The sequence below is a fragment of the Galleria mellonella genome, unplaced genomic scaffold, assembly GCF_026898425.1.
Source record: "Galleria mellonella isolate WM207_F2 unplaced genomic scaffold, CSIRO_AGI_GalMel_v1 utg63, whole genome shotgun sequence".
Taxonomy (NCBI): domain Eukaryota; kingdom Metazoa; phylum Arthropoda; class Insecta; order Lepidoptera; family Pyralidae; genus Galleria; species Galleria mellonella.
In genome coordinates, this window is record NW_026442130.1 from 7892931 (window position 1) to 7920792 (window position 27862).

At 30.3% G+C, this 27862-nt stretch overlaps 1 protein-coding gene across 1 annotated transcript; it reads left to right on the top strand.

The window, feature by feature from the left end:
- The first annotated feature begins 266 nt into the window (after positions 1–266).
- On the top strand, positions 267–26308 carry LOC113521721 (proton-coupled folate transporter-like). Its single transcript, XM_026907357.3, has 5 exons — positions 267–1483; positions 10201–10302; positions 17438–17659; positions 21983–22139; positions 26140–26308. The coding sequence occupies exons 1-5, from the start codon at positions 508–510 to the stop codon at positions 26222–26224; spliced, it is 1542 nt and encodes a 513-aa protein (XP_026763158.1). The 5' UTR covers positions 267–507; the 3' UTR covers positions 26225–26308.
- Positions 26309–27862: the final 1554 nt, after the last annotated feature.

Genomic DNA, 27862 nt, shown 5'->3' on the forward strand with positions numbered 1-27862 from the left:
GTCAAGTGTTTCAAAACAAAAAACACTATTAAAAAAATAAACAGTTATTCTAAATAGAGAAAATCATTTTTGAAGTAGGTAGACAATTATTAAATTCTCCTAAATAACATAATTATGTAAGTAAATAACGAAGGAGAGTAATATATTAAGTAGTATTAGCATAAAGATTTATAATGACAAATTTTAATTGAAGTTCTAATACATTCAACCGAATGCTTACTGTGCCCACGTGATATGATAACAATGGCAAAGTACAAATTAAAGTACCACAACAACCAGCTGATAATCAGTGCAAGAGCAAAAGTTGCCGGAGACACCCGTCACCTTCTCGCAATCGATCGCCGCACGCGCAACTCTTCGCACGTTACTAAACACTTAAGCACCTTTCATGCAATATTGTGATAAAATTTAAATAGAAAAAAAAATTAAAAATATAGAGCGATAAAAAAATTATGTTGTTTGTATTTTAAAATCAAATGAACAATATAGTGGAAAATCGTTGTAAAAATGACGTTGCGAGTCGAAGTACTCGGAGAAAAGATTGTAAATGTGGAACCATGTAAGTGCAACAAAGCGTACGGACCTGAAAAAGCGAAAGCTGAATCAAAGTTCAGCCAGCGTATAAAGGAATTCATTAAAGAATCTTGGGCATTTAGATCGAAAATAACGGTAGAACCTTTCGTTATTTGTTACGTACTTCCAAGTGTACTAGCAGGGTTGGCTGTGCAAAATCTGTGCCTTGAGAAATCATGTCTCGTAAATCTACAATACGACCAGGAAACATGCACACATATAATGGAAGGGCACACACACAACTATACGGAACAAGAGAGAAAAGTACAAACCATGGTAGCAGGGATGACTGCCTGGAGTTTTCCACTGCAAACGGCATTACCAGGCATATTGACTCTTTTTGTAGGCGCATGGAGCGACCGCACTGGGAACCGAAAGGCTTTCTTAGTGTTGCCAATACTTGGAAAACTGATATCTGTTATAGGTATTATATTGACTACAGTGTTCTTCCTGCAGATAGGTTTAAACGAAACTGCCCTCATCGAAGGACTACCACCAGCGTTGGCTGGTGGACGAGTGGCCATGACCATGGCTGTTTACAGTTACATCACTGACATTACCAGTGACGCTGAGAGAACTTACCGTTTAGGGATAATAACATCAATTTTAACACTAAGTAGACCTATAGGCCTTGCTCTTAGTGGAATTATGACTAAGCGTTTCGGGTACTACGGTGTGTTTACGGTTGCTTGCGCGTTCTATTTAGCTGGTTTTGTTTATATTGTTGTGAGACTGAAGGAAAAGACTAAAAAGAAAGTCGAGGGTGAAAAAAGTAGTATAATGTCAGTGTTTTCGACGCAAGACCTAGTGGCAACTGTGAATGTTGCATTCAAGCCACGCGAAGGGAAGAAACGAATGCATATAATACTAATAATGTTTGCATATATGTTCATCGTTGGACCAGTCTTAGGTAATAAAACTTTATTATTTTTTATTATTTATTATATAAAATAGAATAGTAAGTATGATTACCTCGTTCTTAAATATATTATTATTTAAAGACTCTGCTTATTGAAATTGTCTATTATATATCTATTATACAATATCGTAACATAAAATATAAATTCACCACATGTGTTCGCATAGAGGGATTTTATTGTTCTTTTATGTTTGAACGTAAATTCATACTTTTGATATTGAGCTACAAATAATAATGGTATTAGAAAAAAATACTTACTGTATTTATTTAAAGGTTTTAAAAACTGTGTACATTACATACAGTTTGGAATTGGTTCATAATTGTTCCACGGGATTAAGCGACGTTGTTGCAGTTCGTGTTTCTTTGCAAATGAATACATTTTCTATTAGTAAAAATATTCTATAATTATAACCCAGTTATTACGTTATTGCCCACAGTAATTTTCATCTAAAATATTCCAGTAGCTTTTGTATATTGCATACACAAACCCAGTATAATAATAGTTCTATATATGTATATATAAAAATAAATATTCCTTCAATAATTTAATGTTATACATCTTATTAACAAAATGACTAATATTAATCATCAGTGAAGGTATCGGGATTTCCTTAGGATTTTTATAAATCCACATAAAAATAATTTAACGTTACAAATTATATGTATTTATAGTAAATCTGCTCACGAATTAAATCTATTAAAATACCATTTGCAAATATTATGTTTGTTAATTCTTTAAACTTTTTTCGATATACCTACATTTTATGTAGGAACTCAATATTGAATACATTAAGTTTGATATTTTTAAATAAACTTGAATTTGATATTTTATGGGCCTAACATAAGCCTAATTTATTATTTATTTCAATTTATATCTGTGGTTTAGACTGTATGGTAATACATTTATCTAATAAAAACTTATTCTATCTATATAGAATAAGTTTCTATTAAATTATCATTTACCCGCAATTTTGTACGTGTGGAGATGTACTAATCAGTAACTATTTCCAGAAGCAAAATAAGACATACACCAGTTTATAAGTTAGGCCTCCAGTAATACAATTATGGAAATCGCATTCTATTTAGTGCTATAGTTTTTGCGTGTTACCGGGATAAACAGATAGACACACAGACGACAGCCAAAAATTCTTCTAGTTCTTTTTAAATTATTAAATAAATATAATATTGAAAGAAAGATTCCAATATCTTTAATAATTTATTAAAGATATTGGAATCTTTTTTTCAATATTTGGAAAAATTGCATTAAGTTCGCCTTTTGTACTAATTTTTTTTTTGTAATATGATTAATAAAGAATAAATAAATAAAAATATTCTTATTCTCAGTGAAAAATAAAAAATAATTCGCCATGTGAGCGACGTCGAGGGCAAAACAACTAATCTACATAATATAATAAAAATTGTAACTTGACTATTTTTGTTCATAGAAGATATTTAAGGAAAATTGATATAGGGCTCCATACCAATTTTTAATAAATCAGTACAATAATAATAAAAAGAGCTAATAAGAGTAATAGAAGTTAAAGGAGTAATTTTAAGCTCGCCTGTTGTACATCTTTGTCCAAAATAAATTGCAACAATGTGATCTTTGTGTACAATAAAGTATAAATATATGAATAAATATTAATGATATATTGCCGTGTACTAAACTGTGTATTAATCAATAGATTTAAAGAAACCGTTAAATTAATTGATGTAAGAAAGTGACGTGTTTTATCTTACGCGGACATTTTATAAGTTTAATAGACTAAAAATCACGTACGGAAACGTGATAATTAGAAATTTCTTATATGATATTTTAAAAAGATCAATAAAAAGTAGATGTGGAAAGTAAATATATTAATATATTAAAATGTGTTCAAGTTTACTAAATGTCTCGTATTTTTTTATAAACATACCTAAACATGTGGTAAGATTCATTAAAAATCACCTTTATATTGTTTCTTCGTTACATCTATAAAGTAATATACTTGATATTTATCAACTACATATTTCATGAAATTTGCCTTGTGATCCCGGCATAGAATTGACCACCCCTTCCTTTTCCGTGGATGTCGTAGAGGTGACTACGGGAACTTAATGGCCGAGAGATGGGTAGTAACGTCCCTTTAAAACATCATTAAAGCCTAACTGCAGTTGCCAACTCGGCTGCCAAGCGTGGCAACTACTGGCAAAACCCTCGTAATTAGAGAGGCATATGTTTAGCAGTGGACTGTTAACGGCCGATATAATAATAACAAAAAAATAAAATTCATAAAATTCTAAATATATCCTTCGATTAAAGAAGAATCGTCAACATAAATATATAATTTTTCAATTTATTAAAATTAAATAATTCTTAAAATTATCTACTTGCTTACATTTCGTTGAGCAATTGTAGTTCAACGTGGTAACTTGGCGGGAGCTAAATTAATTTGTTGCTTGTATTACTTGAGGTAGACATCTATCGAAAATTTAAAACGCAATATACTTAAGCAGTATAGTGAGGACTAAAAATTACTACACTCTAGTCAATGTTTTATTTATCTGTTATCAACTACATAAATATGATTTATCCTGATAGTAACTTATTTGTTTACAAAATAAACAAATCGTCAAAAATAAAAAAAAAGAGGTATGAAGTCAAGCTAATCTCAGTAAACAAAAATATATCAATAAAGATTTTTCAACCGATTTCATCAAGAAGACTCCAGAATTGATTGCTTTTTTTGTCTGTAGATTATTAAGAAATCTTCGCAATCAATTCAGCGCCGATATTCATTATTCTTTTTGCAATCAATAGAATTTAATTTATCATTGACGTAATTTTTTTTAAGAAGTCCTTTAATTATTTTTAATCTATGTTCTTACTAGCTTTTATCCATATTAGTGGGATATGTCCAGAAAAACGTACTTATATCCTTCTCCATCGTGAATATTAAGTCAATGACGATTAGTTGGTTCTCTAAAACGCTAAGATTTAATAATCGAATTAAACCACTTTCACATTTATAATAACCTAAGTATAATAATCACTGCCCCTTTCGTTCCTGTAGATGTCGTAAGAGGTGACTAAGGAAACTTAATGGTCTAGGGATGGGCAGCAGCGCTCCTATCAAAACACTACCAAAAGCCAAACTATAGTTTCCAATCCGCCTGCTAAGAATGGCAACTACCGGCAATATCCCGTAATGGGAAACTGCCATAAGGAACGCTTTTGTTCCTTGTAGCAGTCTATGGGGGGAGCCCTATGTTCAGCAGTGGCCAAATAACGGCTGAAATTATGATATTAATAGTTACAATAGTTTAATCAAAATGAACTATCTCTAACTAGATTACTCTGGGTTACAATTGTAATCTGGGATTCTTAGTGATAATTTCATAACCTTTTATTCTTTCAATTGTGAACTTAGTTATTTCACAAATGTTCCATGCTCTATAATGGCATGCTAACAATCAATGTCATATGCTGTTGATTTTGGCTGTTGTTAAAGCAATAGGCCTACAACTATTGTTTCGCTGAATTCGTGAACAGCAATGAAATATATCTAGTGACTAATTCGAGGCTTTGTAGTAGAATAAAGGGCAAATTACTACAATAGTACAGTTATGTATTCTCGAAGGTATAGCGCACATGGTTTTTTTTTTTATAAAACTATATAAGAAAATTAAATAAACTCCCTGTCGACGTTATTGTAAGAGATTATAGCATGGGGTTCTTCGAAAAAGGGGTAAATAGGTTCCTTCAGTAACCGCTTACCATTAGCTGGGCTGTATACTTGTTTGCCACCTCAGAGGTTTAAAAAAACAGTAAATGATATAGATGCTGACAATTCACTGCATTAAAAAGTTGTAACAATCGCTTCTAGATATGAACAGCACTAGGGCTTTTACAGAAAATATTTTAATAATCATGAAATCTGAGTATATCATTTATAACATGCCAATTTTGAGGATAATGCTTACTAATATTATAAATGTGAAAGTGAGTTAGTTTATTTGTTACCATATAGTACCCTAATGGGTTAACCATTAACATTAACCAATTGGTATAAAATTTGGTATATACTTATTATTCGTATACGGGATAGAGAAGAATTTATCCTGTTCAATAAACACATCCGGTCACACAGATAATGTCGCTACTAAAAGCTTAGTTCGATAGAATATAATAAAAAGGTAATCAAGTTTTCGTGAAATTACTACAGAATCAATTTCTAGATAAAATTGGTCCTAACAAATTGAAATACTTTTAATCAATTATCCGATTTTTGATTTATTACTATTGGGCATTAGCAAATTGTCTTATATTAAGTTCGATTACTCGTCTTTTTTACATTTTGATTAAATTCTATTTTTAATTTATTAAGTAAAATAAAATATATATATATATGTTTATTGTTACTAAAGAGAATAAATTTACCGATTTAACTATTTAACTGTAGCTAGAATTGAGCACTTTAAAATATATTAAAAATATTTTTTTAGAACAAATTTATTACTCAGTAGGTAGTCACATCTAAATAAATTTAAATATTTAAATTATATTTTTTTTATTTATTATATTCATCATAATAGACGTATTTGTAACTAACGTGAAAAGTTTCTTTATATTTATTTTTTATTTGTATATATGTTTTAATAAAATGTGTATTTCATATACAAAGCTAACAACGAGTATACATTAAAGCCTAAGCGAAAAAGAAGCAGGTTTTTGGTGTAAATATCCTTACTAATATTACAGAAGTCATATGAGTTTGTTTATTTGTTTGCTACATGTTCCTTAACTCAGTCAATTATCATGAGTTTATAAATTAACATACATATATAAATGATAGCAATCCGTTGCATAGTTTCGAAGACATAAATGGAAAAGCAGACATACACGAACAGTGACTTTGTTTTATACTATTTAGACATATGCACGTTGATAAAAGTTAAATTCAACAAATACATTGATAGATTTCATTTTTTTATTTCGAATACACATGATAATTCATTAACAGTAAATATTGTGTTTACCGCAACTGCTAGAAAGTACGTTTTAAACATACTTTATTAATATTAACCGAACCTCTTATCTTTTTAATTTCCAAATTCTAGTAAATAAACGCATCCTTTTTTCAATTATTTTTTTTTTTATTATTAACGAAGTTGATTTTTCTTTTATAAAAACAAAATTTGTCATATGATTTATTAATCTATATGATTTAGATTATTTTAGTTGAGGTTCGATACTCCTCGACAATGTAAGTATCCAAGCCTCGTATAAAAAAAGTAGTAGACAATAATATAAACGAGAATTAGAATACAAAGAACTCACATGGACAGTTACCTGGATTAGCATGCCTTTTCCAATTATTCACTCGAGAAATTTGATTAACTGCCGGCTTTAAAACATTTTTTTTTATTTTTTATACATAATGAATAATGATGTAGGCAGTTCTTGTAATTTATAGCAGTGGTATCTTGCTGTTAAAATTAATGTGGATTTTTTCTTTTTTGGGACTGGATCATACATGTTTAAATATATTTTAGAGGGAGAGTTTACAGTTCATAACGCATAAAGTATCAAGCAGGTATTCGTAACAACGTTGAGAGCTTGAGAGATCTTTAAAATTTTATTTATTATTTACCTATATTGTAAACTGGAATGACCCGAAAATTATTTCCAAATATTTAATACCTGAAACGACAAAATTGAAAAGTCCTTTATTTTATGTGAAATTCAAGGTATTCTGTAACTTTGTATTTTTGTTATTATTACTAGTTAGTACTTGTAAAGTATCTACTTTGGTCGCAGGATTTAAGACAAAAACTATTCTGATATTATGCTAATTTAAAATGTGGTTCTTTGTCTAGAAATTTTCTTTAACTGTAATTAGACGTTTAAGTATGTTTGATTAAAAATATCGAAAAAATTTGCAAGTCCCTAAATTATATATAATATATAACACTAGTTATATTATGAATATGTAAATTTGGTAATTACAATAATCTAATATAAATGAGATTTCTTATTTGTAACTTCTGTCGTCTTTTTAACCGTTGTAGGGGGATGAACTTTATAAACCATACCGAATGAGACGTTATAATTGCATACCTACTTTAGTAATGAAGTCGAGTATCTTAATCAACAGCTGTAAACGTTAACTACAGGTGAAAACAAGTCATAACAATTTGTTTTGGTATTTCAATCAGCAAGTACATTAGTTTTACTAACCGTGGGTTTATAAAGAACAGATTTTGATATCAAACATGTGTCTAATACACAGATGTTGCAGGGTCAATTAATTCTGCATGTTTATACTTATATGCATAAAAATTTTACATTGCTTGAAGCCTAATTTTAGAAATTTGGTGCTTTTATATATTTTAATGTTTTAATTTATACTGATTTGTAAAAAAATATAGGTCTCAATCACAATTACTCGGCAGTTTAAAACTCCAGTTAATTAAATCCTCTATTTATAAATGGAAGGAATTATATCGAATAACAAAAAAAAAAAAACAAAATAACATGATATTATGTCCATTACTCATTCTCGATTACTTCATCTATACTGTACAACAAGCCTCAATTCTTAAAATCCTGAGCATTTATATTTGTTACGAGATAAAATGTTTATTTCTATATAAGAATTTTACTTTTTGGACCATAATCTCATTAATTTAATTCATCTCATTAATCAAATTAAAGTTATAAATTTAACCTTTACATGACACGAGTGGAATGTATGCAATTTATATTACTTTTTAATCGATTTTAAAAAGGAGGCGGTTCTCAAGTTAGTTGTATTTTTTTTATATGTACCTTATAACTACGTCAATTCTGAACCGATTTGGAAAATTCTTTTTTTTTATCTGAAAGGATGTACTTACAAATTGGTCCCATAGAAATTTTATCAAACTCAATTCAATAGTTTAATTTTAAATAACTGGTTTTGTCACAATTAAAATAGATTTCTCCTGTTTGACACTATCTTTATATATGATATGATATGATATATATATATATATATATATATATATATATATATATATATATATATATATATATATATATGGTACTTTAATAATCAGTTTAATTCTAAAATTATTTTATTTTGATCCAACAGTTTACCTAAGTCGAAGTCTGATCTGGTGAAGACTGACATATTGTTGTTATATTTATTTATTAGAATAATATGGTTGTGATAAGAAATGATATGAGTGTCATAGTATAATCTCGATTGTCTATGGCGAAGGTTACCACTTCCCATTAGTTGTTTGGTTATATTTTATGGTACTAGCATACATCAAGTCTTCTAATCTTGACTTTTACCATCTATATCAATTACATACTTTTACTGTTGAGTCATAGATCCTCGCATATCCCATGACTAAGCAATATTCCACGAGATAAATAACATCTCGAGATTTTTTTTATGGTTCTATTGATCTTGCCAATGTCAAGATAAAAATTAATTTTTGTGTAGTTATGGAATTTTTAACCAATGGTGATGAAATAGTAACACTGTATTGTTCCCAGTATTTGTGCACACATAAATACATACAGTAAATTGAAGTTGTTAACGTTATTTTAAAGAATTGTTCAACCAATAAACTAATAAATTTTATTCAAAGGTCAATAAACTGCTTAAAATGTTGACTCACAGTCGACCAGCTGTTAAGTCAGTAATGCAAACTCAATATTTATGGTCGCATTTTTTATTTTTGATTTATGAAATTTCTGTCCTATAATAAATAATGTCCTGAATATTCTTTCGCATGAGAATATTCTTAATTTCACGTAAGAATAACGACTTTGATTTCATCCGTTATTTTGTATTATTCTCAAATTTGGTAATATATAAATAGGCTATACTTGTACAGTCTATTTAAAAATGTAACTATGTATATTTTTAGTTAGTGACGAAATATGAATAGGTTTTATTTATTAGATAAAGATGGAATGGTAACCGATTCGGTGCGGATGAAGTCAATTCAGTTGCCTTATCACGACGAATTCATTGGGAATTCATTATGATGGTTTTTCCTCGATGTTTTGGGTAGATATAGAAGTCGACCTGATACACTTTATATTGCTAGCAATACGGACCATTAGAGCCTATTACTAATAATCCCTTATCCCAACAAAGATTAGATAGTCGAGTATAATTACTTCATTTTATCTCCTATTATGTCGTAAAAACTGAGTAGTGGACAAAGCACTAGTGCAAGGAAAGTAATTTTGGCATGAAAGACGATATTGTAATAGCCCGTCAGCCTGGTAATAGTAGACTGATGACTCATGCACTACAGGGGATGGTAAAAGGGTTACTATAATTTTGGAATTATATAATAATCCAGTATATATAATAATAAGTACATATGATATCTGATTTCCAACCGACTTTATGTCGATTAAAGATATGTGTATTATTGTGCGTGTGCGTTATATGTTTAGGGCAATATTTATGCCAATTCTGAACCGATTTTTGCTAATAATTTTATTTGTAGCCCATAGAGGTTATTTATTTCATATTAATTATACCACGCTTGGAGTCGGTTTTTTTAACCAAACAATTTAATTTTACTATTTGTATATTTCCGCAAACATAAGAAAAAGCGAAGCCCAATCGCAAACGTGGAGGCTTTTACAAACAATGTTTGCAGATCACCTACGCTCGGTGGCTGATTCACTAATACCTGTTTCATTTGGAATAAAGGTGAGGCGCAGATGACATACTGGTTCACACGCTACAAGTTCAAATTCACCGAAGTGGACTACAGTTTATTCCTCACATACTCCGTTCTTGTCGGAAGTGTTGGTAAGTCATACCTTTTCATTTTTTATTATACACATGTAAAGTATAGGAAGTTTGATTAATACCAATCCTGTGCAGAGAAATATGAAAGATCTTGGAGCCGTTGTTGGGCATTGTTCGTTAAAGGTAATATATCCATAAAAAAGAACATCGCAATAGAATGTTTAGTTTTAATTTTAAGTGACTGACCTGATAAGTGTACCTATCGCCGTCATTTATTTTAACTTTAATACATATTTAAGCATAAATATTAATTAATGTAATTTATTGTGCTCCATCAATAACGATAAGAAAATCAGCTTCTCTACACAAGTGACAAATGAATCTTAATATATTTGTTTCCTTTATCGCATCCACGAGATAGAACGAGACAGAAACATATTGCTACAAATTGTTCTGTATGCTTGTGATAACGAAAACGTATCTATTGATGGTTTTGTTTTCTATATTTCTATAAAACCCGTAATAAATAAAAAAATGTTTACAAAAAACATAACCACCATGCAGTCTCACTGCCACTGTACATCATATTTGATATGCGGAAGCTTCAAATTACTGAGGACCTACCTACTATTTTGAGATGAATTTAATTACTAATTTAACTGGTAACATTGCTTTTTCATCAATGCGGTGGAAATTTTGTTTTACCACTTTATGGTACTTGATATGTCTACTTTCTAAATTTGTATTTTAAATACCTACTCGTATATCATTAAATGTAATTTTCTTTTTTTCCCGATCCTTTAAGTCTGAGTGTTGCAACCACGAACAATTCCTGTTCAATAGCATGATTTTAAGCAGCATACACAACCTCGTGGATATCACCACCAGTTGCCGTTCTAATAGCGTCAGGTCATATTATAAAAGCATGTCCTCTAGGTCGTTCACACTATATTCTTATCCAAATAAAATTTTTATAAAGTTAGGTAACGTAAGGTATAATTACCTAGACACAAATTATTATGTTACTCGTTCCTATTAGAGCTATTGTCCAACATTCTGCTTTTAAATTTAAAGGGCCTTAAAACCATGAAATCAATATTTGTATTTCTACTGTGTTTAATACAAAATAATTTATATTTATCGGCAGTTTTTATTGCAATTTAGGAAAAATTTGTATCCAAATCGATAGAATAATACTTATATTTTGCAAATTCCTAGAATATTTTCATTCAAGAGCCACATTGGATTTCTTCCTTACTATACCAAGTTAAACGCACAATTATACAATATACAGAAATTTTCCTTGCGTTTCTATTAACATATTTATCACAGTATAAATAAGACTATAGTACGTTAGTACAAATAACTAACAATTACAAGAACTTTAAGTATAGACACTATGTATTGATATACATAATAAATAACGTTATGCATAACCCGTTAACACACAAGCACTGAAATTATGTACATAATCATCATTTCAGCCATGGATTCCTAATCATACCAACTATTATTTTACCTCATTACCTAATTTGTGCTTGAGTAGCTTACATGCATACACTCCGTCTTCTAGCGAAACATCGCCATGTCCAAATGCTACTATGGTGTCGATATTCGAGAAGTTTTCTTTTTCAACAGTTATCGATTCTTCTAGTTACTATGCTGTATTTACCTTACAAACCTAAATCCGTCGGCCTATATACATCACATAGGATATTCTGCAGGTATTCTCATTTCGGATTTTATCTCGCCCAAAGCTCAAGCTCAAACCTTTCAACAGTTCATAACGTATCTTGGATACTCAGCTTCATCATACGGCCAACATTTTAAGACTATATTTTACTACATAGGCGTATTAATAGTAGACTATTTGCAGTGATGATAGTAAGGCCACTTATTGAGACCAAATCATACTCCGATTATTCATAATTTGTCAACTTAGAACCTAGACAGCATTTACAGAACCATCCTTAGTACGTCGAAAGAAGCGATAGTTAACAAAACTATACGATAATGTATGAGAAAAAAAATCGAAAACAGTCGAAAGAAGCTACAAGAAATCGAACAATTATCTAGTGCGATTATCATAGGTTATGAATAGCTCGTAGTAGGTAATATCCTCGTGTAATGAAAAGTAATTAATGCATAGTGAAATGGCTCTTTATGGTTGTTAATAAATATCGATTGATATCAAATCCTTTTAAAAATACCATCAGTATTGTCATTCGATCCTCAAACATCTTTTGCGTTTAAATTTCATATAGTCAGGAATTCTGTGTTCAAGTATGTCTGGAGTATAAGTAGGCTTTTGTTATTATGACATGCAGGTACAAGCCTGTTTGTCTGATATCGTTGTTTTAAATAGTCTAAAACGACAGTTATTCTATTAAATGACGTCAGATTGTTTACTATTTTTACTAATAGTATATAAATATAATACAAGTATATTTGCCTGTCCACGAGTCTGTCATCTTTATCTGTAGGTATGTAAACAATGATAACAACCTTCCGAGTCTGTCTGGAAGCACGACAAGAAACAAAAAATGAGCATTCAAAAGTACTTATAAATTACATCTGTAAAAAATATTTTAGATTTTGTACCTGGTAGCTTAAAAGTCAATGAGCTCGGTGTACCTATATCCTTGATGTATCTTTATTGAATCACACAAGATCGATCGATGAGTTTTGCAGTTTAACCTGTTCCTTCACAACAAGATTTTTACATAGTATAAATACTAAGTATACAAGTACAATATTAATAAAGTATCTATTAATTAAATAGTCAATAATTATATGCACCTGATTGTAAGTGGAATATTTATAAAATATTATATGAAATGCGTTGTTGGTATTAAGGTAGAGTTAGACCAAGCGTGAAAAGTCTTCATTATTCCTATTCTCCATGAATTTTAAAGAAAAAAAGAATTTAAATTTAGAATGTATTTAAATGGTTTAATTTTTTTTTGTACAAGTAGATTGAATAAGAAATGTGTATAAATATTGTTTAAAAAGATAAATCTTTTTCATTTGTTACTCTCTGCTTAGCACTATCTAACAAACATGGTGCATAAAATCATTTAACTATTTATTAAATAAAATCAAATCTTGTCTTAATATCCTTTAAGTAGCATTAATAATTGTATTAAGTCGATATCATTGACAAAGTCACATATCTGGTGTACAAGTGAACAAATATACTAAGTACTTATATTTAATATGATGGAACAAAAAATGAGTTATATAGAATATTTTTTACAATTGTCTGCATTTGTTTGCATGGATTTGATTGACGCATTTTTAGATATGATTTTTTAATATCTCGTGGCAATAATTTGAATAATCAAGGCAAAAAGCGGAAGACGAGCTGACAAGCCAGTCATTGAAATTGGTAACTGCGGCCTATAGATATCATAAACCATGGACATTCATGGGCATGACAGAATATACCTAATGTTGTATTATACACAATATTCTTTCTAAGCTACCTGTGTTACAAACAAAACTGCGCTTTATCATTTGTAATTAAGGTTTAACTTACATCAAAATTATTTAAGTTTTTATTCATTTTTCGATATTGCAGACAGACTATGGCTGTATTGTGATGCTATTTTGGTCTGTGAGGCTTTATTTAGTAATAAGGACAGAAGTCCCCGTTACATTAATATTTAAAGGCATCTTTCCTCTGAGTTAGGAATAATTTATTTTCTTGACCTGATGTCTCATTCGATCGAAGACACGTTCGTGTCAGAACTCAAAAATGCCCTATTTTAGATAGGTATGAGCCAGGTTCAAGACCATCTAAACCCTAAGGTTAGGGTATTAAAATTTAGTATTAGGATTAGGGTAGCGTATGACTTTTTCCATCTCGAATATCACATGTATACCAAGTTTTACAATGATTAAATACCGTGACTACATTTAAACACAATATTAATAAAACCTGCCATCAAAACAACACATAATAGGTAACTTTCCTTAGATTTCTTTGAATCAAATTTGATTACGCAGTAAGCCACTGAAAAAGAAATATTTCTCAAAATAGAATAGAAAATATATATAAAGTATAATTAGCACAGTTTATCTGTTAATATTATTTAACAGTAGGTACTTGTGCGCTAGTAACCTGTGTTGAGTGTCCACCAATGAGATGATTGTACGTATTAGTTAATTAATAATTCGTGATAATTTTATCTTAAAATACATACTATAATTTAGTTATTATTTATTTAAACTACTAGGAATGCTTGAACGTACTTAATCAATATATATAGGAGTTTTAGATTTTATTTAGTTTATGTAGTAATAGTCCTACTAAGGTATTTCTAAAACAAACGTTCGCTCAGTAAATTTTCCCATAGCGATTACCTACTATTATATTTTTAGAAGCAACGCGAATGATATAATAAATAAAGAATATACTTATCACTTATGTTATTAAATAATAAAACGGCAGCGTGTGTATTAAGGCAAAATAACTATTTACGTACATGAAAAGATTTCAGTTGTAAATATACAATTCTAGCACAACAAAACATAATAGTTATTTTACGAGTACATTACGGAAACATTTAAAGCAGGTTTCATTTACATTGCTTTAGTATATATGAATAGGTAAAAAATATAGAAAAATCTGTGCTGGGTGACATTTATGTCCAATTAAATATAATTCTAATTATAATGAAGCATTAGTTTTCTTTTTACAGTGTCTATGCAAGTCAACGTGCCAAGTTAATTACAGAAGTTAATTAGTTACACTATAATTATTCAATTTAGATAACATCTGTAATTATTACGAAGTTTTCTTAAAAATTTTAAATTTGGCACCTAGTAGCAATTATTTATTTACAAAATAAATTTTAAAAAGCTAATATGAGTAACAGAACAAGAGGAACATCACAATATTACAGATTTACATTTTCGTAAATATATATAATGTATAATCTGATAATTAAATAAAGTTAAAAGTGAATGTACAAAATTATTTAAAGAAACAAATAAATAATAAAATTAAGCTAGGTATACTAAAAATATTAGAATTAAAAGATAATTAGAACTTTTATCAATATTGTCAGGTGGATGCAGTTGTTAAATCAATTTTGAAAGATTATGATCGCATTTTTATTCTATAGTTTCGTTATCGATCCTTAATATTTCTACAAATTTAGTATAGGTGACATCTTTTGCAAAAGATCCAGATATATAATCACACATCCGAAAAATATAAAATACCCTCTTTTTTACAACCGTCGAATAAAAAAATGGTTTTAATTCTAAATTGCAAAGGACTGACAAGGCATGTGTCCAGCACGGGCGTGTGATGTTTACAGTTATAGGCAATAGATAGGTATCTACATCTTTCGTCAGATTATTTGCTACTTTAAGTTGTATAAAAATATTATGTTTTTAATAGTATAATATGTCAAGAAAAGAAATATACTAATGACATAATGATGGAAAAGCAGTGATAAATGGTGTTATGTCTCATATTGCCCTAACAACCTTATTTTCATATCGAATTGCACCAATTTAGATACCTAATTCTGAAACTATATTAGGTTAAATAGTATAACCTTTCACAGGTCGACCTAAATGACTCGAATCTTTGAATTTCAATCTTTATCCTGATGTGCTGTTATGCAGAATCAAAAGTCCGTAGTTAAATTTATAACACGCTAGATGACCTATAAATCAGGCTTAATGACGTCATTCACGGATAATATATTTTAAGATTTTCAATGCATTAATAGGGTAAATATTTATAAATACATTCAAATAAGAACCCATTGGTTAACAATAGAATAAACGACGATAGGTACATATCATGAGGTGAGTCACACAAAACTATACCCCGAATTCTAAGCACATTGTTATAATCCTAATAGCATTTGAAACTTTAGTATAAATACCTTTGTTTGCTTTGTTTAATATTCATTCATTTACAAACGGTTATTTTAATGAAGCAAAATGTAATGGTAACTCAGCATGCGCTATTTGTTTGTGCTGATGGGGTACCTTAGGTGAAGACGAAATCAAGTCGGTTAACCCATCATGACGAATTTACCAGGAATTAACCGCATTGGTTTCTAAGGAAGACCACGTGGAGTTTAAACTGATAAGAAATATATTGCTAGCAATTATGCTGCTAATATTATAAATAACAATTTCTTTCATCTTTGCAAACAAAAGAATCTTAGCATAGAGAGATTATCAACATCTGATTTGTTCGAACCTTTCTTTGTCTTTTTAGAGTTTGCATAGCATGTTTTCTTCATTACTAATATTTTGGTTCTGTCATTTCACAAACATTTCATTTTGTTAAATCCTCTATTCTTTCAATTTTTTTTTTAATATTTTAGTAATAGAATCGAGACATCTCGTGGGATATAATTTTCAATAGATATCCAGCCATTCCAGAAGACATAGTTGCGAGCACTTTTATCAAGTACATTGTAGGAAGTAAATTTTGAGGATCGTTACTATGTCTATTTATTTAACGTCATCGTACTATTAGCGGATATGTCAGAAACGGTTTTACACTAAATATGGTTTGAATGGTTTGGTTCTGAGAACACAACCCTAATGACAAATGCAAATAAACACATTTACAAATTGATATGTTTCTCTATCCTGTCTTATACATAATATTTAACGATAATAGTAGCATTATAATAGCATTAGTTTGTTAATATTTGCTTAATGTAAATATTTTATTAGTTCATGTAATAACTACGTATTCAACAAAGAGCTTAAGAGAAGTAAGCATGTAATAAAATCGTATGCAAAGCCATCTGGACAGCATAGTTATAACAGGCTAATATCCTTAATGGAAGAGGACCTTACATGAGAGATACCCATTGGCACGATAATAGGGTTGTAAAAATAGTAATCAACTGAGATCAAGGACAACATATTAATCTATTATTTTAATATACAAATAGTGGCAAATAACAGAGAAGCATGACTGCTTCAATATGAAGTAATACTGACGTATTACTTCATATTAAAGTTGAAATATGTAGTTTCTATTTCGATAAAATAATTTCGTCGTTAATGTACGGAAACCCCATAAACATTTAACAGTTGCAGTTTTTCTGAATAATTCTAAGAATTGTAATAATGATCAATATTTGCTACTTATATTTTATGTTATTTTTTGTAAATAATATGTTTACTTATATATTTATATTGTCTTTAGGTTCTTTTGTAACCATATACCTCTTCGTGAAGAGATGGGCGATAGACGACAGCGTGGTCGGCGTGATAGCGTGCTTGAGCAGGATTGCTGCAAGTGTTGTTTACGCGTTGGCACCGAACCGCACCATTTACTTCCTCGGACCAGTATTTGACATGTTCAGCTCAGCTGGATCCACCTCTCTAAGATCGATAGCAACGAAACTAGTGGATGCTGATGAAATTGGTGAGTAATTGTTAATACATTTGATATATACTATATTTTATAATTACAAAGAGTAGGTTTACAAAACCTCCCCAATTGTACCCAATCTCTTTCAAATCCGTATATATATAAAAGCTGATGGCCCACCTGATGGAAAGTGATAACCGTCCCCTATAAACATGAGTACCAAGGATATAACAGAGTATACTGTTTCGCCCATGATACTCCCATACATTGCTATTCTTGAGGACTCAGGTGTTATTCCTCTGTACCCTGTAAATTCACTGCCATATCCCACCCTTCAAACCGAAGTACAATCATGCAAACACCACTGCTTCACAATAGAAACAGAAATGAGACAGAGGTTCCCAAGCAGACGACTTTTGTACAAAGTCTCCCTCTGGTATTCTTATATATTTGGAATCCTATGATATTTTTGATAGTGTATTCTACGAGAGACTTAAAACTAATTACGATGTCTTACATCATACGAGATATTGTAGGTAAATTTTATTACATAATTGTTTATTTTATATTTAATTCTAACTATTTATGAAATATTTCCTTGAACACTCGATTACCGTAAAGCCGCATCTTGAAATTTTGCTCTCTGATAACAACTGTTACTGTGAGATTAACTACTGTTTGTTTGTTTGGTAGTAGTTAGTAGGTATTCTGTTATCTGTCTGAATATGTAAATATATTACTAGTCACTAAAAATAAAACCATAGAAACAAATGTTTGTAAAATCATTACTGTAAAGATAAATTTTATAATGACTTAATACCCCAGTTTCAATTTTACGAACCGCTTGCGTAAAATTCCGAATGATTCATATTCCATTCTCTTTTTTATATTCCATTCATATTTATTATTTAAATACACTGCGATATTATTTATATGCTTTGTACATTATGTTATTATTTAAGTAAAAATTTACATTATTTAAACAAAACTGAATAATTTGATCCATATTTAATTCTCTTCTTTATATTCCATATTGAATTCGTACTAAAGTTCTCTATTATATACTTATACATACCCTGGATTTTATATTTTTCTCTGAGTTGTCGTTGAAGATAATTAAAAAAAACTGAATCGTTTTAATTCCTGAGTTATTAATTTTATATCTACTTTAGGCACATTCCATTAATATTATAAATGCGAAAGTTTGTAACGATAGATGAATGGGTGGATGGATGTTACTCTTTCTTGCTAAAACTACTAAACGGATTTGTATGAAATTTGGAACACAGGTAGGTTATATCGTAACTTAGCACAGGATACCTCATGTACTGATTCTGATGTGGACAAAGTCGCAGTATACAGCTAGTAGACACTATTTTAGTTTGAAATCTGAGTAAATCTGTAGAAACTAGCATGAGATGAAGATGAGATATAATTCCAGTTTTCTGTTACCATGCTGGTCAGGGAGTTTTTGTGTACATTTTAAGTTTCTCTTCGCTTAGTTTGTTGAATTGTACTTTATTTTTTTGGACAACTCGTCTGATATCACAGTGATGATAAGAAATAGAAACGCGTTAAGTCCGTTGTCTTCAGTTTTTTTTTAATGGATGATAATGGAATAGTAACCCCGCCTGCACTATCGGTATACACTGGCGGGGCACCAGTGAGGAATGATAGGTGAGAATGAAGCAGGTCAGTTAACTCACCGTTACGAATCTAACAATAAATCAATCACGATGGATTCCAGAGGGAACTACGAGGAGATCCACCTGACAGAGTACATTGCTAGCAATGGGGCTACTAATCCCCATTTCTAATAATCTCTTCGTCACCCCGTTGTCTTCAATTAGTTACATATATCTAATAATGTCATTATCATCATACCAGCAGTTAACTTTCCACTATTGAACATTAGGCTTTCCCCCATAAAGGGAGTTTTGCCAGTAACTGCCACGCTTTGCAGGCGGGTTGGCAACCGCAATTAGACTGGTATCTAATGTTTTAAGAAGGATGTTGCTGTCCATCCCTCGACCATTAAGTGTCCTTATTCGCTTTTTACGACATATACGGAAAATGAAGTGGTAACCCAATCTATACCGGGACCACACGGCATAGAATGGGTTACCCCTAATTATATATAACATTGCAATTTTAACTATCTAAATTCATAAAGAACGGTATTTTCATAAGGCCGAGGCCTATGTTTAATGGTAAATAGATAATGACTGATATGATGGTGATGGTGATGGTGATGATATTTTTATATGATTTTTTTATATTTATTACGCGTTATTTTCGACAAATCTGACCCGATTTTAATGATTTTTTATTTAATTGAACTAAACTTTTTTATGGAATCAAATATTGGAATCTACTACTGTACCTTATAAAATACCTTCAGTTTATTTTCATGACGATATCATCGTCATTTGGCGTCATATTTTTCGTATCACGTACGGTAATTGTATTAGGTTTACCAAAACATTGTCAACACTAAGGTAATTCCGTAGTTCCGTTTTGTTTGATACATTCTTGATAAACGTGTTTGCTAATGTCATTATCTCACAACAACCGCCATATAATTATGTACATGGCTTTATAATTTGTAATCAAGAATAATTTTATCATATTTATGTCATATAGAATTTTCCAATATTAATTATGAATGTCTCTTCCTGTCTTCCTGTTCTTAATACGTATATTTTAGGGTTATAGATTTACTAGCTTTTACCCGCGACTTCGTCTGCTTGACTGAGGTATATTCATTGACTAGGATAAAAAATACTCTATATCCTTCTCCATCCTATATAGCACGAACATACTAAATTTCATAGGGATTGTTTAAGTTATTAAGGTGTTAAAAGGTAATAAACGACATACCTTTCACGTTTATAATATTAGTAAGAATTAAAATATTGAGGTTATAAAAAAACTACATCAGTCATAAATTATAAATAAATACCATAAAACTGAAATAGGAGGATACACACAAAAAGTATAGTCGGAAAATATCGATAGTCACAGTTTAAAGCCAGCAAAGTAGAAAGAAGCAAGCATCACCGGTGCGATTGCGCCGATGGAAATGAATGAAGAGTGGTCTTGTTGTAGTGCAAAGTTATGACATTTTATGACAGTTATGATAATTTATATACATTTGAGAAATTAATAAATCTGAGAAACTGAAAATGATGAAAATGAAATATTAATATGTTTATATTAGCTGGATTCTCAACAGGAAAGAAAATTGAGCATAATGAAATGAACAAAAGAATTTTAGCGTAGGTAGATATTAGTATAACGTTTCTTTTAGTTTAACGCATTCAAATTACTAAATAATATAATAAAGAATATTAAAAATTAATTTGTATCAACCCTATAAAACAATTATACAATGACCTAATTCGAGGTCCACTCATAACGGGTGCGAACTCGCGAAATGTTATCATGGCACTTGCATATTGGTATCTCACGAGATGTCGTAAAGTCTTGACACCAGTGACCAGAAGCTGAATGAGGGTATGGTATCATTTATGTATTTCCTACTTGTATAATAAAAGGTTCAATATACTAAAATGGGATTATGCTCTATAAATAAATAGGTATTATAAATTATTTTAATATGAACTACGTAACTTAATAACTATCAAAAGTTCGATCAAAACTTACATATCATAGCATTTTAACTCCAGTGAACAGAGGTCGATTGAGGATATCTTTACATATGTATGTAGCTCAATTAGTATGAGCGCCGCACTTATCATGGTTGTAGAAGATACAAGTTCAAGCCGCGAGGCTTCGAAATTTATTCAAAATTCTTTCAATTACCCAATAAATATTTTCATGCTGTCATAATAATTTCTATCTTAACTTAATCAATAAAATATTAATGGTTAAATTTATTCAATGCTTTTCCAAAGAACAAGACTTTTGAATTTTAAATGAGTTTTCTTATCGTTTCCTAATGTTGTCGAATCTTATTAATATACTAAGTCACTTAAGTGCTTTGTAAGAGCCTTATTGAACAAATTTTGATTTTAAAATTTAAATTGTAATCCTGTCAATTTGGCTTATAACTGCGGATTTACCATCAGTTTTGTTTCAATGTCGTAGGTAGGAATCATATTGAAATTTAAAATAATTTTAGTACGTACCATAACCCACTTTATAAACAAATCACGCGGAAATAGATATATAATTTTATCTATGCCTATACAAACTTACAATTGAATATGGCAACACTGCGGCGGACATAAGTGAGACTTTTGTATATACATATTAAGAGACATCGTACAAAACTTGACTATTAATAAATAAAGATACATACAAACTATAAAAAAATGTAAATATTAATTGATCATGTTTTTTCTATTGTTACAGGTAAAACAAGCTCTCTTATAAGCATATCAGAAGCGTTGGTGCCTGTGATCTACTCCCCAGTCTACAGCAAAGTGTACCTGAGTACTCTATCTACATTTGCGGGCGCTTTCTATCTTATAAGTGGCGCCTTAGCTGTTCCTGCCATAGTTATTTTAATGTAAGTAATTTATCACACATCGAGAATAACTAATTATATTTCAATTTTCAAATATTTGCTTCGCTCGCATAAAAATATTTATTTACCTTATATACTTTTTCGTTCTTTTGCAACGTAATGCGCGTTTACACAAAATTTCTTGATTCAAAACCCAGCAATTTTAGTATTGCTTAGTCAGTTAGTACGCCTTACCTAATATAACAATATATACCTATTATTATTATGATTATATGATATTATTGATTACAGTATGGTATATAAGGCACATCATGTGTAAAGTCAGTGTGGGAAATTCAAATTTTTGTCGTTTTTTGACATTTGATGTTTTTAGGAAAAAAAATCACTTTTTCTGGTAGAACATCCTTTAATAGGATGTTTCGATTTGGTCCTGTATAATATGAGCCCATATATTTGTGAATAAAAAAATATTATTATTAATAATAATATTATTAATTACTTATCGTAAATTATGAATGTTATACAAGTGGTAAATTCGCTCCACATTATCCCCCAGGTCCCTGACTCCATTATTACTTCTTTCCGCGATACGTATAGTCCGCTTTGATGAGAGTTAGTAACAAGTAAAATGTCAATGACCTTTGTACACTCGATTACGTTTTCTCATCTAAAATATTGTCACCATATAAATGCGAGGTATTCATTAATTTAAATAGATTCTAAGAAATCTAAATTATTTTTATCCATGGATCTAAAAAAAGTTTATTTTACATTATCATTGAGGATTTAACGGAAATATTTATTACAATCAGTTTTAGCTTTAACTGTTTAGCAAGAGATGCTAATAGCAATATAGTTACAAAGAATGGATTTAATGTAATCTACAACGTATATACAAATCTATATTTTTGTAAATATATATAATTATATTGCCGTATAATTCCGGCATGGTATAAACCACCCCTTCCTTTCCCGTAGGTATAATAAGAAGCGACTAACGAAGGGCGAAGGATGGGCAGTAGTATCCCTCTTAAAACGTCTTCAAAGCCTAACTGCGGTTGCCATTCCGCCTGCCAAGCGTAGCAACTACTGGCAATACTCCCCAAGGTAGAGGCTTGGTTTCAGCAGTGTACAATTAAAGGCTGATATATGTATATATTGGCTCATATATATACATACTATTGTTATTTATTTTACTATCAGATCTAGTAATTACCAAAGACTAAAATAATAATAGAAGTATACGTTGGTAAAATTGAGGTACAGAAAATAAAGATCAATTAAGTACTAATACAATTTAAAGTATTCAACATAATCTGTAGTTTTCGAAGACATCAGCCTTCTCTTTACTTCAACCGAACAAGCGACTAGTGCATTTTTCCACGTTGCCTAAGCCACTGTATTGACTATTTCGACATTACAACAAAAAAGAGACCTTGCGGTCAAGTCGAGAGCTCGCCCTTACTGTAATTTTGTTTAGATCGATAATCGATTTCTAATAGCAGGTGGAGCCTTGAACTGTTATTTTCTATTTTTATATATATATATACCTTTGGCCTAATTTTGCCCTTTGATGGAATTGTTATGGCAATAAAGGTTTTTTGTATGTAGGTATCTGATTTCTATTAGTACACATTGGGCCTTGAAACTTATGGGTTCGTTACTATCTCTTAACTGGTTCGATTTGATACAAACTAGACAATACAAGAGAAAAAGAATAATTTATACCACAAATAGGTTTAGACTCTTTCACAATGCACTCTAATGCTCTTACAAATGATATTTCAAAATCAATATCGCCGAAAAAGAAAAAGCCTTGAAATAGCAGTGCAGCAATTTTGTGGTTTCCACAATTTTATACTGTATACTTCGGCACATGTAGGATCTTTAGTCTTAGATCAACCGTTATAGGGTAAAATCTTTTTATGGACCCTTTCATAAGATCCGATCTTTAACCACGCACATCTTAGTCTATCCTAATATTTTGGCAAAGTCATTGACTCAGCATATTTGCAGTGATCCAAGTTTTTGTCGCCAAATTGAGGAATGGTCGCCACACCTCGATCTTTTGGATACAAGGACCATCTTTCTTCCTATTCATTTGGCTTACAATAAAATAAAATCTTTGCTTTTGGATTGCTATCAATGAGTTATCAAAAAAATAGGCATAATTTCTCAGAATTTGTCTTTATGTGGCTTTCATTCTATTACAGGAATTTGTTATAAATTCCAGTTTTTTTACATATCCAAATGGTTACTTTATCCAACGAGGATATAACGTAACAAAGTACCTATCTAGATGGAATCTTTACTTCATAGTTTCACTTGTGACTATCTTTATTTGTGTTGAGTCATACTAAACATTGTAAAAGTATGTAGATATTAACTCAAATAGCTTTATATATTACAGTAGGATAAATTATTTATTCCATTTGACCATATACGAGTTAGCAATTATATATATCATTTCAACCGCAATGAATTCTAAGAAGTTTATTCCATTGTATATTTATTTATGACATCTATTAGAGACTTAATAAGAAAGGATACAATTATTTTTATGTAGACACACAAAGGTAAATATTGATATGTATAAATACACAAAGTACCCAATAATTAATTTATTATTATTTTGTTATTGTAAACTCAACGAGGTTGACTGCTGAGTTATATATATAATACGTTAACAAATAAAACGTTTATTTAGTTTTAAATACTTAAAGAAAAAATTTGAATCATATTTATTTCATTAACAAAATACATTAATTCATTAATTTATTTTTTTAGAAAGATATTTATAAAATAGTAATAGTAACAATAAATTATTATCGATCAAAATGAACTTCTGTGCATAAATAGATAGTTAAGAAAATAATTACATCTAACACTCCACATATATACTTATATACGTACAGTCAGTATCAAAAATTGATGAGTCCCTAACATTTTTGAAACCAGTGAACCACCGTTGCGTTATACGAGTAGTTTAAAAAGAATTTAAATACACCAAGATTGAATAAACACTTGTAAGGTAGGGGGCCAAAATTAGTTATTATTATTTACAATGGGACTAGCTGATTAGGTAATATTTCTCACTACCGCCATCTACCGGATTCGCTATTTCTTTTTGGGATTAAAACTATTCTATCTCTCAAGTTAGAATGAACAATACACAATATATTAGAATACACAATACGTTTACAAAGTTTCATTAAAATCGGGTAAACCTTTTCGGAGATTAGCGTGAACAAAAATTGTGAAATAACATTTTTGTATGTTAAGGATAGGTAAATTGTTATGCTATGGAGTACAGGTTTTAAAATTTTAATAAGTTGACGTTTTATACTGACCGTACGTAATGCAGTTTGCAATATAAATGATAGCCAATAGGAATAAGAGGTTACATAACATTTATCGTGAGATAACCTTTTTACTTTGTATCAAATAATAATTTATATAATTTCTGACCTGAAAATGACCCAGGCTTTAACTGTCATGTCTAGAATAGCACTACAATGTATTTTCTTCAGTAAACAAAGTTTATCATAAACATAATACAGGGTCGAAATGATAAGCATGCCCGTTCAATTTAGCCTTACATTTAGACGGCATTGGTAAAGTTATTAAACTTAAAATTGATATAGTCCAATAGAAATATATAATTACACTCATGACTACAAACATTTGAATTATGTGAGGATCGAAATTGCATTCATACAAGAATGATATGTGTTAAAGACCCAAGTAAAGACAATCCTATTAGTAGACTCTAATACCTTAATTTTTATTAAAATATCTTCTTTAAATAATAATTAACATCATACCCTTTCCATGTATTGTCATGCCCTTATCCAGCTTATTATTTGGGATCGACGTAATACGTTTTTCTCTACCATTCTTCTTCTAAATCACAATAAAGTTAATTTATTAAATAAATTATTATTAAATAAAGTTATTTCGAAGACCAACTAAACGATAGTCTGTCGGTAAGTTTATTATTTATCTTATATAAATGTAACGGTATTTATATTTTTTGTTACAGATTACTTCATATACAATCTAACAACAGTTCGCCGCCTCCACCGTCGGACACTAAAACGAAGGAGAATGAAATTACTCGTTTTTAAGGAATCCTATTTATTATTAAGTGTTATGTACGTTATTAGTTATAGCTATAGACATATTTCAATTAAATTAAAATTTATATTGAATCGTTTGTTTCTTTACTTCCTAATTATGTCAGATAATTATGTTAATTAGAATGTACGCTAAAAGCCTGTTTGTAATAATATATCAAGTAGAAGCGATAGTATATATGAATATATCTTTTAAAGAATTTTGTCGCGAAATTCAGGCTTCAATCGTGACAAAGTACCTAAAGACTTTCACTAGAAAAACGCATCATCATAATGGTTTTTTTTATACAACTTAGAATGGCAAACAAGCTGACAGCCCAACTGATGAAACGTGGTAACCGTCGCCTATAGACATGAGCAGTACCATGGACATAACAGAGTATACTGTTTCGCCCATGATACCCCCCATACGTTGCCATTCCTGAGAACTCAGGTGTTATTCCTCTGTACCCAGTAAATTCACGCCATATTCCATCCTTCAAACCGAAACACAGCCATGCAAACACAGCTGCTTCACGGTAGAAACACGAATGAGACAGAGGTACCCAAGAAATCGACTTTTGTAAAAAGTGCACGCTTGGCAAAGACTTTGCATAATGGTGCAAAATAAAACACAATTCCGTGGCATACAGTTTTTATTTTTTTATGATGATAATAACACGGTGATGTGTTGTACCGAACTATCGTCTTTTATAATCACACAGTGGAAACTTCCATACAGTGCACACAAGAACCCATTGAATTCTGTTTGGCAGTAGACTCTTTCAGTAAGAATGAGATGATATTAAACAATGCTTTAATACAGACCAGGAAAGGAGACAGAGAATAAGATCGGAACCCACCCTGAACCTCTAGAATTTAAAGTGTATATACATACGTTTTTTAATTTTCTTAAGGGCTTTTAACTTTCCTCAGATATGTATATATCAACCCTCTCGTACCATGATTTCTCAGATAAATCTTAGCTATCTTGCCCGACTACGGAAATAAAGTAATTAATGGGCATTATAATTTGCAGAGATGTTCAAGATTTTTGATTTAGGTCTAGTTAATTTACTTACATGCAATAAGAACAGTATTTATTTATTTAGTAATTTATTTAGGGGAAAATAGCGCATGAGTTCCTTACTTACTGCGTTTACAGCACTCTAACAGTATATAATGCGCATCGTCTAACGTGTCACAAACTTGATAATGAATTGACCAAGGCTTTTCTATCAGATATGCAGATTATTTTGATGGGTATCAAACAGGCCAGATCGGAGTCGAATTCCTATTTAAATTATTTAAAAATGATTGTCCTTTGCTTCATGCCTTGGTGGGCAGATAAAAACGTCTTCCGATAAGCCACACCAGAGTATTCACGCACAAAGGTGCCCAAATGTCTTTTGACACCAAACTTAATTTAGCCTTTATCTTTACCTTTAGACGATTAGAAAGAGTAGTACCATAATGACCAACAGGTTTGGTCAACGATTGTTGCGTAAGGAAATGGTAACAATTGGTTATTTTAACCATGAACATAAAAGTTTCCAAAATCTAAGATAGGAAGGTACTCGAAATACTGTACTTATTAAGAAACTATCCAGTTAATATTTTTCTTACTACTCAGGATGACAAATAGGCCAA

Excerpts from the sequence above, each read along its gene's own strand:
- LOC113521721 (XM_026907357.3), top strand. The coding sequence starts at position 508 with ATGACGTTGCGAGTCGAAGTACTCGGAGAAAAGATTGTAAATGTGGAA. Across the intron at positions 1,484-10,200 it reads CATCGTTGGACCAGTCTTAG|GTGAGGCGCAGATGACATAC; the intron begins GTAATAAAACTT and ends TTTGGAATAAAG. Across the intron at positions 22,140-26,139 it reads CCTGCCATAGTTATTTTAAT|ATTACTTCATATACAATCTA; the intron begins GTAAGTAATTTA and ends TTTTTGTTACAG.